At 47.2% G+C, this 16,258-nt stretch overlaps 1 protein-coding gene across 17 annotated transcripts in view; it reads left to right on the plus strand.

The window, feature by feature from the left end:
* Nucleotides 1-8,261: 8,261 nt before the first annotated feature.
* LOC139765891 (GTP-binding protein REM 1-like) overlaps nucleotides 8,262-16,258 on the plus strand; it is a 67,947-nt gene continuing 59,950 nt past the window's right edge. For 3 of the 17 annotated variants that reach the window (XM_071693799.1, XM_071693800.1, XM_071693801.1), the window contains exon 1: nucleotides 8,263-9,752. In XM_071693799.1, coding sequence (XP_071549900.1) covers nucleotides 9,523-9,752 — 230 coding nt within the window. In that variant the 5' untranslated portion in view covers nucleotides 8,263-9,522. Of the gene's footprint in view, nucleotides 9,753-16,258 lie in introns of all 17 variants that reach the window. The other 14 variants (XM_071693802.1, XM_071693804.1, XM_071693803.1 and 11 more) reach the window with 6 other exon arrangements.

Consider the following 16,258-nt stretch of genomic DNA (forward strand, 5'->3'; position numbering starts at 1 on the left):
ACGAGGCTCCTTTGTAAAGGGTAACACGATCTAGTCTCACTAGTGTCTATCAATACTTCGTCCCTCTATCAAAGTATCTATAGTCAATATCCATCTGTCTATTTGCATCCTTATCCCGAGATTGTCTGGGAAATTTACAAAGCGGAAGGCGACCTCTTAAGTTAGTGTGCGTTAAGAACGAACTGTCCTGGTGGAACCCGACCTCCTCACACTGGTGTAAGCTGGGAACTCTAGTGGGAGATGGCGAGCCCTCACCGTCTCCACTTACCACCACTTTGTAATCACCAGCCGGAGTTAAATGTGAGTAATTAGAACAGATTAACCTACATGCGAACTGGGTAGGAAAGTTTGATATCGTTAGGAGAACCATATTTTGGAAACGATTTATCTAGAACTAGTACTGAGGCTAAGCTGTCTCACCCAGGGGCCGTGCCATCGTGCTCAAGGGTCGTACACCGTCGTGCTTAAGGGTCGTAACTTGTGCTCAAGGGTTGCACCCTCGTGCTTAAGGGTCGTACCGTCGTGTTCAGTGGTCGAATCATTGTGCTGACTGGCCGCATCCTGCTCTTCATTGGGTTGGATAAGAGCGTACGTCCTCTTATGAGTCTATTCATCTATATTCAGCTTCTATTCAAAGAATATAATTCATAAGTAGTTAAAGGTATAGCCACGATATTGAGGAAATATAAATATTTTTCCATAAAAAGAGAAACGAAATTTTTGCTTTGTTGGGGTCGTTGGCGCCTTTGGCGTCATTTTCATCACTTCTGTTGTTAAACTAAGTTTCTAAAGTTTTAAGTCATGTTCACGAGTCACTTGTGACCTAGAGCGCCCGGGGCAAGAGGAGGCTTACGTCTTTACCAAATGGTGGATGAAGAAGTCTGGGTTCGAAGATGTCCTCGGGTCACACAGGGGGTTCCTCCTGATGAATCATCCACACTGACAACCGCCCCAGCCTCCTGCAGCGCCGGTAATGACCTGATCATGTCCTGCAGGACTCTCAGGGGGTGAGGACAACTTGGTCAAAACGAATGTGGTCGTCTGTTAGTGACCCGAAATTCTAAGAATTGTAGACAGGTCGATAGGTCATATGACCGTCCAGGAAACGTCATGACATCGTGTCCCAAGAGTGGTGAGTTTCTCGACGTCTTTGACAGTCAGAAGACTCCATCACTATCATATATATATATATATATATATATATATATATATATATATATATATATATATATGTCATTCTGTGACAAGGAAAGCCACGCTGACGAGTGAAAAGGCAGTAACGAGCCACACAACACACTCGTCACGTTAAATGGGTTGATAATAACTAGATTGAGGCAACAAGCGGCGGAACACCTGCCTTAATTACCTGGTGAATGATGTATGAAGCGGGCACATGTACGCTGGCTCGTTATAAAACATATCTCTTTCGGTACTCTAATTTCTCTGTTTACGCTGGCGTAATGTGAGTAGCGCACGGGTTTAATGCAACCTGAATAGAGCTGTCATGATAGCAGTGGCTGACTACGATAATAATTGATAGCTACGGCGATGGAAGCTGTTTGTTTACACGTTTGACGTAAGTAGATGTGTGACGTTGCATATAGCACACTCTCACACTGACATCCCCATCACACACTCTACCCTCACATTGACACACTCTCACACTGCCTCATCGGACAGTACCTCCACACTGATTCGCCCTGATGCTATCACACCCTCACACTGATACACCGTCACACTACCAGACCCCCACACTGTCCCCCGTCACACTTATCCACCACTACGCATCACTGTAGCGTACAGTGACCTTTGATGGTTGTACCTGGTGAACCCTCTACCCTCGCCAAGTTCCTCTCACTCGGTCTACTCTCCCTCCTCGCTCTCCCTCCCTCTTTACGTCCCATGCCTCACCCAGCTCAGCGCCTAGGCTCCTCTGCTCCCTGCTGTATGGCTTACTCAGTGTCTGTGTATATTGTCTCAGACGAAGGGGGGAGATTACCCGCTGTGTGCCTTGTTCCTTCTGCGCGTCCTTCCGCCTCTTTCTTCCTCCGTCTTTCCTTCCCTCCACTATTACCCCTCCTTTCTCCCCCTTCCTCCCTCCTTCTACTTGTCCTCTTGTCTCACATTATTCCTCTCTCTCTCTCTCTCTCTCTCTCTCTCTCTCTCTCTCTCTCTCTCTCTCTCTCTCTCTCTCTCTCTCTCTCTCTCTCTCTCTCCCTTTCATCCCATTATCCCTCTTTCGTCTCCCTCCCTCCCTCCCTCCCTCCCTCCACACTCCCAGCCCTTCAATGGGACTCCCGCCCTCCTCCCCACCCTCGGTGACGTTCCTTATTCTTCGCTAGGCTCCCCTGGGCTCGGCTCTCCCCTGAGAGGCTCCGCTGGGGCAGGAGGATTGGTATGGTAGGGACGGCTGGCTGGTGGTGGTCATGGTGATGTTTGGTCTTCACCAGCACGTTCCTCCTCCTCCTCCTCCTTCTCCTTCCTCCTCCTCCTCCTCCTCCTCCCCTCCTCCTTCTCCTCCTCCTCCTCCTCCACCTTTCTCTCTCCCCTCGTTCCTTTTCACCCTCCCTCTGTGTCTCTCTCTGTCAATTCCCATTCTCCCTCTGGCTGTGCGTGTTCCCCGACTCACTCCCCTTCCCCACTTTCTTCCTTCCCCCTCTTGTCTTCATCCTCCTCTACCTCCCCCCTTTGTCTCCGCCCCCTTGTGACGCCTTGCCCTCCCATTCGTTTGTCTGTCTTCCCATCACCCTCACACAGGAGTCTTGTAGTCTTTGAAATCCGTCTCCTTCCCTTAATCACTCCCCCTCCTTTTTTACCCTACTACATCGTTACTCCCTTTCCTTACCGTAAACGTTCAATAATACCTTTCCCCTACCTTTACCTCCGTTAATCCCCTTCCCTACCCTATACCTCCGTTAATCGCCTTCCCTAACCAGCACCTCCGTTAATCCCTTTCCCCACCTCCGTTCACCTCCATGCCAGCTTACCTCCTCTACTCCTCCCTTCTCCCTTACTACTCTCATAATCATGAAAGTAAGTAAAGCCACTCCTTCCACCTGCTGCCAACCCTCTCCCACATGACTCACTCCCTCAACCCTACACCTCTTCCACATGATCCCTGTTCTTTTCACACCTCCCTCCCACAACGTGTGTGGAGGAGAGGGGCTATGTGTGTTGAGGATGGGGTTGGGAGTGTTGGGGGGAGCGAAGGTAGGACGGGAATATTGATTCTCGTCTTAGCCTCGTCGCGAGTCACTCCCTTACAACCATCAATATTTCATCCAGCTCACCCTTGTCCTCCGCCCTCCTTACCAAATTCTGTTTCTCCCCCACCACTAACCACCACCACCACCACCGCTGCCACACTGTGTTTCTCCCCCACCACTAACCACCACCACCACCGCTGCCACACTGTGTTTTCCTCCTCACCACACCTTGTTATCCCCCTAGTATATATCCCCTGCTTACCACATTTCCTGCTTTTCCCACAACTGTTGGTGTGGCGGGGAAGACTTGAATTACCCACAACACGGTGTGCCTTCTACCTGTCTCTTTGTGTGCCTCCCTCCTCTCGTGATCTTCCCCTTCTACCACACTGTACCTCTCTGGCACAAGATGCAGTGTCAGTAGATCGTGTAGATATATCCTTCAGCTCACGGGGTTCCATCCGCTGCCACGTCCATTCCCAGCTGTCTGAAGCACACCTCTTACTCCAGGCTCTTCCTGTTAAGCTTACACCCCAGCTAATCTGTCTCTCTTCCCTATTAAGCTATTAGCGGTACTTCACAGTAACTCTCTACGTTCACACACTCTCCCAAACTCAGAAACCCGCCTCTGCAGTCCCTTCCTTCTTGAATCTACCACCAGCACAGTGTCATCTGCAAACAGCAGCTGACTCACCTCCGAGGTCCTCATCCCTCCACTCCTACAGCAGACTCTGACCTGCCCATCTCTTTTAGACCCTCTATTTCACCCCCCTTGACCACCCCATCCAAAAGCAGGTTAAACAGCCATGGTGACACCAGCACCCTTGCGACAGACCCACCTTTATCTAGAACCACTCACCTTCCTCTCGTCATACTCGCATACATGTGTTACTTCCCTGATAAAAATTTCCCCCACACTAAATCAAGTGGCTTTCCTCCCACTCCCTATATCTGCCACACCTTCCACGAGGCATCTCTGTGAACTCTATCACACGCCTTCTCCAGGTCCAAATGCCACATATAAACCGTTCTCTTTCTTTGAGTATTTCTCACGCACGTTTCCGATAGCAAGTGCCTGATCCACACATCCTCAACCCTCCTGAGACCACACCGTTCTTCTCCAGGCTGATGCTCTGTGCATGCCATCACCCTCTTAGTCACCACTCTCCCATACAACACCCGGCTCATCCTAAATTACTTTGAATGTTTAGTGGTTCACACTGAGTCAAGGGAGGGCAAGAGAAGGAATGTGATAATAGGGGAAAAAAGTCGAGAGAGTGTATAGTGCACACAGGGGGAAGATAAGACTAACCCAGGGAAGCTTGGTTTAAATAAAACGGGAAAGTAACACCAACAGTGCTGATACGGAGGGTGTGAGATGGTTCCGGCCATCACTTCAACTCCTGAGTCACGACGGCGCTACAACCCTGGGCTGCTGCTGTCTACAGCCTCCCGTGCGACGCGCGTCCTCGTAAAACTTTACCCTTTATGAATTTTTCTCTAGGATGAACTGATAGAATTACGCTGAATGCCACAGGTATAAAATGTTTTCCTTTTAGTGCGTACTTGTTACGCAAATCTGTGGTGGCACACAGCACCCTCTGGAAAAAAAGATTTTTTTCTGTTCCCAGTCCAATTAAGGTAACCAGCCTCCATGGCCGCCAGAATACAGCTGTTGTGGTGGGAAAAAGAAAATCTTTTAGATTAAGAGGACGTTATTTTGGACGCGTCCATGGGAGATGAAATCAGCTAATGTCAAAATAGTTATATATATATATATATATATATATATATATATATATATATATATATATATATATATATATATACGCAACATTGTGTCACACAATTAGAACAATGGCTTACTCAACACAAGAATGTCTGCATCTGTGCAGAAATCCTCCGTTACCTTCTCCATCCATTACAGGCACGTCTCCCACCCACCTACACCCTTCCATAACCTCGATTCGTCAGTCACTTCCACTCAGTAAAACTAGAGCCACACCAGGTGCTGCGCACGATGCACGCCTGACATTCATTGCCCACACCACGAGTATCAACAAGAAACTTACTGGTACCAGTTTTGGAGAACCGAATGTTATAGCAAAACAGCGAACCAAACAGAACAAGACCCGACCTCAGAACAATCACTGGTTGCCTCACACAGCGAAAGAGTGAAATAAAAATGCTCCCAATACAATCTCACTGCAATATGCTCGGCACCCAATTCTTTGCAATAGCCTTACTAGAACCCTCGCACCATAACCCTACCACAACCAACCCCCAAGTTGACTCAAACATTTAACCTTTGCTTCACGCTTCAGCAGTCTTTTGTATACAGACTCCCCCAACACCACCCCACCACCACCACCACCATCACCAACAACAACAACAAACATTACACAGCTTAGGCACATACACGTAGTTAAGGCTTAATGAGAACTTAAAGGAACATCTGATACGCTTCCATGGCTTCATGATACGCGAACGAGACAACCAAAATTCCAATATACGCTTTAGGTCACGCTCGTCCTGCGTAAACTAAGAATTAGAACAAAAACGTGAGTTGTGAGTATATACAGCTTCAATCATCATGACGTAATACACAGAAAGAATATAGAACCGTGAAAGACTGCTGCTGTCAGGACTCCGTGTATGAGTGAAGAACACGAGTAATCAGGGGTCGTACTGTCGTGCTCAAGGATCGTACCGTCGTGCTCAAGGGTCGTTCCTTCGTGCTCAGGGGTCGTACCGTCGTGCTCAAGGATCGTACCGTCGTGCTCAAGGGTCGTGCCTTCGTGCTCAGGGGTCGTTCCGTCGTGCTTAAAGAAGTCAAACTTGCAGGACTTTCGTTTACTTTACTTCTAATCCCAGGATGAACATAACTTTCAGTTCATGTTCATCCTGCTAAAGCTATTACACACAGTTTTTCTTATCTCAATAATCCTGTCATTACCACATTGGAGGTGGAAGAAAATACACACTAGTATTAATTGATTCATTTAAGTTGTTATAATGACGCTCTGTGAGGTGACGAAGACCGTCCTGGATGGTGATGACGGAGGCCATCCTGGATGAAAGAATTCTTGGCAGGGTTGTCAGTACACAGTCCAACATTTTACTCCGAAGATAATTTGTCTGACACGGCCGGTTGCAGGCATTTCTAATTAGATTATTTAGCCTCAGGTGAATAGCTTTAATTAATTCTCATGACTTCGTGTCGTCTCAGGTGTGTAGCTTTAATTTAGCTGACAGTGTTTAGCTCGCCACAGGGGTTAAAATGCCTTTGTCTCGTCTGAAAGTTAAAGCTAACGATGTTTTTGTCGTCCAGTTCCCAAAGACGGAGTTCTTCTTCCTCCTTATCCTACTCTCTCTCTCTCTCTCTCTCTCTCTCTCTCTCTCTCTCTCTCTCTCTCTCTCTCTCTCTCTCTCTCTCTCTCTCTCGAGGTCTAGTTTTCGTCCATTTAAGCTTTATCTGACTCTCGGGATTACAAAATACCGAGCGATCTTCTGTTTTCCCACGTTAGTGTTCGATCGTTATCACACACGAGTATTGCACAGAATTCCCTCGGTACAGATTCACCTGGTTTCAGCTACGCAACTCTGGCCGCAGCCGTGAGCTCTTCTTGGGCTGCTCTCTATCTCTCTCTTTTTGCTCACCGTCTCTCCTTCTCTCTCTCTCTCTCTCTCTCTCTCTCTCTCTCTCTCTCTCTCTCTCTCTCTCTCTCTCTCTCTCTCTCTCTCATCTCCTCGTGGATCACCTGTTGATCATATCAGGTGAGAGGGCAGGGCGCGAGGGGAACCAGCGGTAGAAGCGGAGGGGGATTGAAGCTTTGTGTTGGTACGAATAGAATAGCAGTGTTGATGGTGGTGGCGGTAGTGTTGGAGGTTGGTGGTGGAGGTAATGTTGGGGGCTCTGCTGCTGCTGCTGTTGGTGATGTTAATGGAGGTACAGGAGGATGTTAGTGATGTTAGCTTGATGATGTTACTGACTGTATCAATTCTGGGTTTTAGTCTTCGCCAAACGAAGACTTGCAACTGTGTTGGAGACTTTGAATAGACGTCATACTGTGCATGTGTCTCAGGGACTGAGGAGCGACGTGGAGTCTTTTAATGCTTTTCACATTTTGTTCTTCCCTTTATTTTAGTTTCCTTTTTTAACTATCTGGAAATGATGGAGATGAAAGGAAGCGTGTCCAGGACCTCTGGAAAAGAGCTCAGAGTCGGGGAGTTAATCAACCCCGCCCACGGCCCTGGCTTCAGACTTACGCTGAAGTGAACCTGGATTTCCAGATAACCTCGGGTGAGCTAGGAGAGAGAGAGAGAGAGAGAGAGAGAGAGAGAGAGAGAGAGAGAGAGAGAGAGAGAGAGAGAGAGAGAGAGAGAGAGAGAGAGAGAGAGAGAGAGTGAGTATTATTATGGAAGTTGTAATTGGCAAGAAAAGGTTTTTTCTTTTGTGTTGTTTACCTCCAAAAAAAGGAAATAGCACCACTGGCTTTGTGTGTACCTAGAGCATGTGTTCCAGTGTATGTTGTTCATTAAAGAGAAGAAAAAAATCTTTGTTTACTAGTCATGATGTCGACTGTAAGGATACTGAACGATTTAGCAAGGTTTCGGCGAGGCTTACACACCCCTCAGACGTCCTCCCCTTCGCCTGGTGCTGCTACCTTTCCACCTTCGTGATCCCTCCTGCTCCCTCCCTCTACACCACTGAGCACTCGTCCACACCTTCCATAGCTGTACAGTGGTCTTGGACGACAAGGCTTTACCACTTCTATGTCGTCAAATAGGTGATAGACACTTAGCCTCTGGCAACCCTTTGGTCATACATTGATGACTGTAAAGCGACTGGAGTTCTTATATCACACCATTAGCACACTCGAAATTACTTGCATCATTATGTATGGCTAAATCCACCTTTTCCCTTGTTCCAGAGAGCCTTCGACGTGGAGGACTGAACAGCCTTCGGAAGCTGATCGAAATGTGTCATGGAGACCCAGGTTGGGTCGGGAGTCGCTCTGCTGATGCCTGGTAGACACTGTGCCTCTAGAAATTTGGAGCTTCGTTCATCTCCCGGCCGGAAGCCTGCCACCATCACCACCGTTAGCAGAAGTCGGCCACTGGTGGAAGTATGAGCGACACCAGTCGAAGGCGTCCCTCAAGTGCTCAGTGTGAGATATTACTGAGAAACCCTCAAGACCTCAACCAACGGCCCACTTACCCAGCAGCCCTCCTCCCCCACGACACACACACTCAACACACCTCTCAGTAGTCTTTCACGTAACATCCCACTCAGTGCTGAAAACTGAGTCACGTAATATCCCACTCACCCAGCAGTCCAGTCACTCATCAGTTCAACCGCACAAAGTTCGAGTCGTTGAGAAGCTCGCTCATCCATCAGTCCAGTCATCCAGAGACATCACTTCAGCTGCCATTTAAACATCAGTTTCGATCAGGTTCATACCACTCTGCCGAAACATAACTCGTGCATAATAAAACACTGGCGTTTCTCGTGACCACCAGGCCTATTCACTTTAGAAACTCTCACCCATATCCACCCGTTGGATCTTGGTTACATGTAATCATAATCACTTGACTCTAATGGTCGCGCACAAGCAATCCCCTAATCATCACTACCACAGCGTGCGAGAATAACCTAACAGATTCACCTTCTTGGCTTCTGTATCCGTGGTAGAGCGTGTAAAGGTACACAATCACCAACGACTCAATTTCTTGCAGCAAACTACTTTGTAGTGTCTCTCTTGGTGATCATTTTTCATTAGCAAGAAAGAGATCACCAGAATTTGAACGGCTATCTGACAATACATTCTATTTACTCCCGTATCTCAGCCACTGTATGAGGCTGTGGCTTGATGTATTAACTCTTCTTGGTAAAGTAGGATCCAGGTACTTAAGACTATCATTCATATATTCTTAAGCTAACTCTAACTTTCTACACAATTCAGCACAAGCGGCCACCGGAAGCTAATCATAGGGAAGCACTGGTCACTGCCTTCATCAACCTTCCATTACCTATAGTATCTCATCACCCACCAACAGACTCGCTACTTGATATCAACACATACTCACTCACGACGAACTACATCTACATAAGCGTCATCGACCAATAGCGACTCACAGCACTACATTCCAGAGCAACATCCAACCTCCCATGAGGGCTTTTCCTTTGTGCCTACGAGAACCAGCCACCCAGAGACGGGAGACCAGGCCCACGTCTCGCCAGTAACCAGCCACTCACCTTCGGACGGGAAGTCCCCCCATCTCAGGCACCTCAGCTTCGACTATCTCGTGCATCATGTCGCGTCTCGCTAGCATACGTCTCACCTCGACCGACAGTGACTCGACCTCCCTGAGCGGGTACAGGAACTCCACCACCTCCCAGGACTACATAGACTCCGACGTCACCATGTCGCCCCTCAGCCCCAAGAGTCCCCGCAGCCCCTTCAGTCCCAAGAGTCCCTGCAGCCCCGTGAGTCCTAGGTCCCCGCGAGGCTCCCGGCCCTGCTCCCCCTCTCCCCTGGCAAGGTAAGGCTCATCAGAATCCTTCTTGTTAGTGGGATGGGAGGACTAATGAAGAGGGAGGGTTCTGGAATAGGGAAGAGGAGTAGGAAAGAAAGGGGTGAAGTAGAGGGAGAAAGGAAAGGAGGAACAGAAGACTAGGAAGAAAATTATTGGGAAGAATGGTATTAACATAAGTAGAGGAAGGGCTTTGGTTTTGGATAATCAGATGATCTTGGGATTAAAACCACAGCTATCAGTGTTAATGGCTAGCTGAGATATGCATCCTCCGTTGGCCTGCCAGGGGGTCAGACACGCGGCTGAACCTTTCCTTCAACGTGTTTGATCATCCAAAGGTCCCTGTAGGAGGGACCTTCCTGGGGTCCCTATAGCAGCGACCTTCTGATATCGTCACATATATTCACCTTGAGATTGTTTGAGGTGGTCGTGGAAGATGTTGGTATAAAAACATGTTTAATAGGATCAAATGTCCTAGGCAGCGGGTCAGAGCCTGTTTCAACCTCTTGCACACGGGGCTTAAGGAGTTGGCACATACCGTCCTGCTCATCGTCCTTCTCTTTGCTCCTCGTCATTACTCCCTCTCATGTTACATCACCTCCTCCTCCTCCTCCTCCTCTTCCACTTCCATTAGTCTATCTCTCGTCGATCAACCTTCGTGCCACAACTCCACTCCACCACCTCCCATCTAACAGACCATGTCCTCCCGTCCCGCACGCTCGCTCCTCACCTGGGAAGGCCTAAGCCGTGAAATGCGATCAAAAAGTCCTTTGGCATCTTTCAGCCAGAAGCTATATCTTTAGGATGTAACTTCTATCGCTGGAGTCGTTTGCCGGAGTGATAGTGTGTGTGTGTGTGTGTGTGTGTGTGTGTGTGTGTGTGTGTGTGTGTGTGGAGAGAGAGAGAGAGAGAGAGAGAGAGAGAGAGAGAGAGAGAGAGAGAGAGAGAGAGAGAGACTGTCGCCAGACAGTGTCCATGGGGTCACTCCGGTAAAGGTCAGAGGTCAGCTACCTGCTGGAATATTGCAGGAAAAAATATAACCCTCCAAGGTATTTCCACAATTTGTATTTGTCAGATGTAAAGTGGGAAAATTTTTTTCTACGTTGAATGTATTTTTTTTGTCGTGAAAGACGCTTTGTTTTCGACGAATCTATTACGATGAAGTGATCAGGTAAGACTGACTGTGGCTGAAGCTGATCACAGAGGAACAGAGAATTGTCTGTTGGTGTCTGTTTGTCTGTTGTTTTCCTTCCCTTTATGATGTACCATCATGTGTCATGATTTTTTTTCCTGTCTTTCACCGTCCGTCACTAACAATATCCTGCAGTGTAGTCTGGGTCCTGTATCGTACACAGAAGTGTAGCAACCAAGTCAGTTCGAACCTGTAAAATGTTGACAGATATCTTCACCACCATCTCAGTTTCAGGTCTCAAAGTGGATGTTCGAAACGTGAGTCCAGAAGCCGTTGTCACACCACTCCAGGTGTTTCCATATTACCTTTTCTTTATTAGTTGCTCTGGATCACTAGACATGCCTCTGGGTTTCAGATCTTAGTAGCTGAAAGTCACGGGCCCCAGCACCCTGATCCTCAGCTGATACCCTGGTCTTGACCATCACGTCCACAAGCCGCTGGGTGAAGCAGGAGTGTGTGTGGCCAGCTGGGGTCACGGCGATGACATACCAGTGGCCCTTGTGGTAGGGTGGCCTGTGTCTTTCTCCTCCAAGACCTGTGATGCTGGGATGACCTAGTGGCTCTTATGGTAGGGTGGTCCGTGTGTACCACTATGTCCTGGGTAAAGGACTTTCGTCACTATGTTGTCACTGTTTGCGACTCATTGACATCTAATTTTGTTATATTTTGCATCTCAAAGACGCAGTTGTTGTCATTACTAAATTTGTAGTTGTTGTTGTTGTTGTTAATGTTGTCCTAGCGACACACTCAGGCACTATCGTCCTGGGGTATGAACTCATCACCTAATGCTTTCATATTCACATATAGAACTAGTACTTGTCCCACCACTAGGTCAGTTGTACTGCCGGGAGACGTTTATGTCACATCTCGCCTACAATGCGTCCTGGCATAGCACACTATTGTTCTATAACATCGATGGATACCATAAAGTCGATGATCCCATATTCGGAATTGATACCATATTCACCTTTTCCCTCGTGTTTTCGGGTTCCTAACTCCCGCACGCTCCCTCCTTCCCCTCCATTATCGAGCTCTTTAGCTTCAGTCTGGGCGGCCGGCTCCCCGTCGCCTAGTGAATATTGGTGCATCTTCCTCATAAGAGCGCAATAAGCCAGGGAAAATAGCCATTTATCTTTTCCTGATATTGCCTCCGTCTTGACCTGTTTGTGGAGAGATTGTCTCAGAACCTGATCGCTCGCGTCTGTCCCTCAGTTGACCGACCAGTGGCATCGTGAGAAACGGCGTTAAGGACTGGCCTTATCTCTGTGAGTCTCTTCGTGTCAACACTTCGTCGAAGACTCAACTAACTTCCAACGTTTTCGTACCAGATCCTCGGTAAATCCTTTACTGACGTCATTCAGGAAATCCCACATAGATCCTTAGTGAAACTCTATGTATGATTTATCTTTATTTAGCGCCTGACATGGCATAGGGCAAAAAAATATTCCCTCCCTAGTCTGGCGATGTATTACATTTAGGTCAGGTTGTGTGCATAATTTGTTCTTTGATTTGGAGGAAGACGAACCAGCTGATATGATTTGTAAAGATGGCAAATGAGAGGAGAGGAAAACTCAGCGAGGAAGATTGTGACGAAGAGAATACGAGAGAAATGAAGCGATTTAGTGAAGCGATAAAGAGATAATGAAAAATGTGACGTAAAGGACGATGAAAAAATATATTAAGTGGACATAAAGATGGAAGAGGCGTGGCCAGGAGGAGATGAAGAGCGGGTGAGTAGGGATAGAGAATTATGATAAAGGTGATAAAGGGGAGGATGGAGAGGAGAGGTGAGCATGACGTAAGTTAAGAATATACTGCCATCAGTCCCGAGGGTCCTCCCTCCTCCAGCAACAGACCAGCAACAATCTGGCTTCCTGGTGCCAGTCGACCTTGACTCCCCGCCGGTAGCCTTCCTTCTGCTGGTAGTCGGTACTTTTCCTCTGTCGAACATTGACATTTCAAAAAAAAAAAAAAATTCCAGTTATTTTTAACCTTTCCAGATGTTGGTGGGTAGTCTTTCCCTTCCCTGGAAGGCAGAAGGGCCAGCTGAACCCAGTGGAAGCCTCCAGGATACATCTTCACCCTCGACTCATAACCGTAGGAGACCAGAGAGATACTTTTCTTTTTTTAGACCGATGGGGAAAAAAATGATGGCTAAACTGAAGGTTCCTGCTGTGCCGTTTATATTGCTCGACCTCCGTCCTTTCTAGAGGGATGTTGGGAAGAGAAGTCACGTGAGGTTATATTGCGACCAGAGTGTCTGGGGCAGGTGGGAACGTAATCATCTATAGGCTACATTTGGATTTTCAGTCACTCGTTCATACCCAGTATAGTAGCTCGAGCCATATAGCGACGTAATTCTTGGTACATGAACCTGATTCAGAAATTCCAAAGCCAACGGCTGGCGAATATCAAGTGATAGATGATTTATCTTCAGAATAATCAAGTGCTTGCTATCAGGACGGAACACAAACATTGCGGGGGTGAGAGATCTCTGTAACACACCATCCCATGGTAAGGTTTGCCTCAGCTATAGAGTCATGAAATTCCCGGAGATGCCGTGATTCTAAAGTGAGGCGGGATATTGCAGATAGCGATTTTGTTGACAGAACTGGGTGACGTATGAAGTCTTGATGACAATAACGGGCTCAAGTGTTACAGGCTCCTCACTCAAGTGTTAGATACTCTTCTCCAAGTGTTACAAGCTGCTATCCAAATGTTACAAGCTTCCTAAAGTGTTACAAAGGTCCTCTCAAATTCTTACAAGGCCCCTCACTGGCCCCCTGAGATGCAGTGACCTTCGCTTGGAAGTCAGCGTCCTTGCCATGCCTCCTCTCTGCTCCACAGAAGACCCAGTTATTCTTTATTTCCTTTTCGTACCTCAGGGAGTCTTGCGGAAATTAAGTGTCTTGAAAGTAGTCCTTAATTTCCGCAGGGTATGTTTTACTGCAGGGAGGACCTGTGTTTACGTTGCTTCTGCTTGAAGTACCAAAGGAAGATTTTGTTGCAGTTGGAGAAAAGTCAGAAGAGTGGCTTTTAGACGGCTATCTACGTTTGCTGCTCATTTATAAGTTTGTAGGGTCAGATCATAGACCCAGTTATCATACCTATAGGTCGTACTGTCGTGCTGGTCAAGAGGTCACGACCTTTATAGCCAGGTCTCATATGCCGAATGTCGTCAATTAAGTGTCTTCACTTGTTCCATCAGTGAGCCACGGCTGACCTGCTCGATAAAGGCAATGAGAGAAGACCTTCATGAGCTGCTTATTGGCAGTGTCAGGCCCGATTGCAAGGTGGCAGCCAAGCAGAGGAGGTTTCGATCACGGAATGTTGTAGAGCAATCGGGTGACGTTATGTTGTTGAGCTCGGCACGGATGTTGTAGTGATGGAATGTTGTAGACAAATTCAGGCCAGGGAGGGAGGCAGGGTACGTCTGGCCCCTTTGGTGGTGGGGGAGGAGGACTGGTTGGTGGTGGAGTGTTGCAGGGGAGTGGCTTAGGAAGAAGATTGCCGAGGAGGAGATTGGTGGAGGACTGATTGAGAGTGATAGGGGTGGATGGTGATGAGAGGAGTAGGATGGAGTTGGTGGAGATATGGTGATGGAGAAGAGACGGTGAAGGGAGAATGGAAGAAGGGATATGATGGAGATGAAACGAGGTGGTGGAGAAGGAGTTGGAGGTGGTATGTGTGGTGGTGGTAGTATAGAGGAGCAGGATGATACAAAGAAAAGGTTAAGGTTGGATGAGGTACCTCCTGCAGGGCGGCGCGCCGGGCCACACTCTGTAGGTTAACAAGGTAACGAAGCGTACGGGTAATTAGAAGCCAACCGCATTGGCCGCGACCCTCATATCCGGGTCACTCATATCCGGGTCACGATATTACAAACTACCTTAGATATATCGTCCACCTCTTTCCGTAAACATACCATCCACCTGCTACTATGGATATATCGTCCACCTACTCTATTAGACATGTCGACCATCTTCTGCATTAGGCTTAAGGAAATAGATAGTAGTTGGTTATGGCTTCCAGTTCCAAAAGTTGCTGACACCGTTTCGAGTCCATTATTTGAAGTAAATGATTTTGATCGTATACTATTCAATGAAGTGGGTGTGTTTTATATATAATGGGGAGAAAGAGGTCTTGGAGATAAACTAGGTGAGGTGAAGGGGCTGAGATATACGTAATACAATTCTTTTTTCGGTATAGTGTGTGAGACAGAGGGTCTTGGAGGCATAGTGTATGAAGTGGACAACCTTTGATTGCACAGCATGTGAAGCATTGGATCTACCAAATATGATGTATGTTATAGAAACTCTTAGAAGAAGATTTTCGAGACACAGTGTGTGTGGTGAAGATTCTCGGACCCAGATCGCGTGAGGGTGAGAGTCTTGGAGACGTCCTTCATGAACCAGATGGTGTTGTAGGCAAGTGGAGGGGAAAATCTGGGAGTGAAAGTCTTCAGTGTGAAATTAAAAAAGAAGAGAGAAAATATTCGAGAAAACGTGTGAGTACGACATGCGAGGTGGCGTCTCCCAGCAGAACCCAGGAAGGTAAGTGCCAGCAACACCCTGGCAACTCTAATGTACAGTACCATACTCTGTCACCCCTGCCTGAGGGCTAAGGTCATCAGTAAATGATTCCTGAAGAGTATGGCCTAAGTATAGATGGAGCCTGTGTGTCCTTTTTTGTCATCAGAACTCCGTCACGGGTCAACGGCAGCAGTCATGCTTGACACGGGGACTGACCTCGGAATACTGGTGCTTCTGGGTGTTTGTAAGGTCTGCAGTCGATGAATAAGCACCTCAAATAAATGTAGTCCTTTCCAGATGAATATATATATGCAGACGTGCATACTTACGCCTCCATCAGCCAGACGCGATAGTCATCTTGCGCATTGCAAAATATAAGAAATGTATTAATAGAAAAAAATAAGTGAAGAGCCTTCGTTTTGAGAGGCTAGTTTTATATGTTGAAAAACAATTGTATTGATCTCTCGAAAAGGATTTATAATGCCTGTTTTACAGGAGACAGTGACAGATCATGATCACACTTGTGTTGGCAGATGATCCTCACCATGGCAGAAGTTCCACTCTTATGTTTTGTGTGTAATTTCTTAGCTGTGTTCAGCCACACCCATGAATTCTCTGCCTTATATCAACAGTATCTTGATACGAAGACGTAGTATTGTTATGACAAGTTGTCTCCAGATGTTCCTAAACGTTTTTCTTTTTACACTAAATAGATTTTTTTTTTTTTGGAAGATATTATTTTGCCAACTGTCATGGCTTCCGTCGTTCTTTAACTCACTGTTGAAACTTCA

The sequence above is a fragment of the Panulirus ornatus genome, chromosome 56 (genome assembly GCF_036320965.1).
Source record: "Panulirus ornatus isolate Po-2019 chromosome 56, ASM3632096v1, whole genome shotgun sequence".
Classification (NCBI taxonomy): domain Eukaryota; kingdom Metazoa; phylum Arthropoda; class Malacostraca; order Decapoda; family Palinuridae; genus Panulirus; species Panulirus ornatus.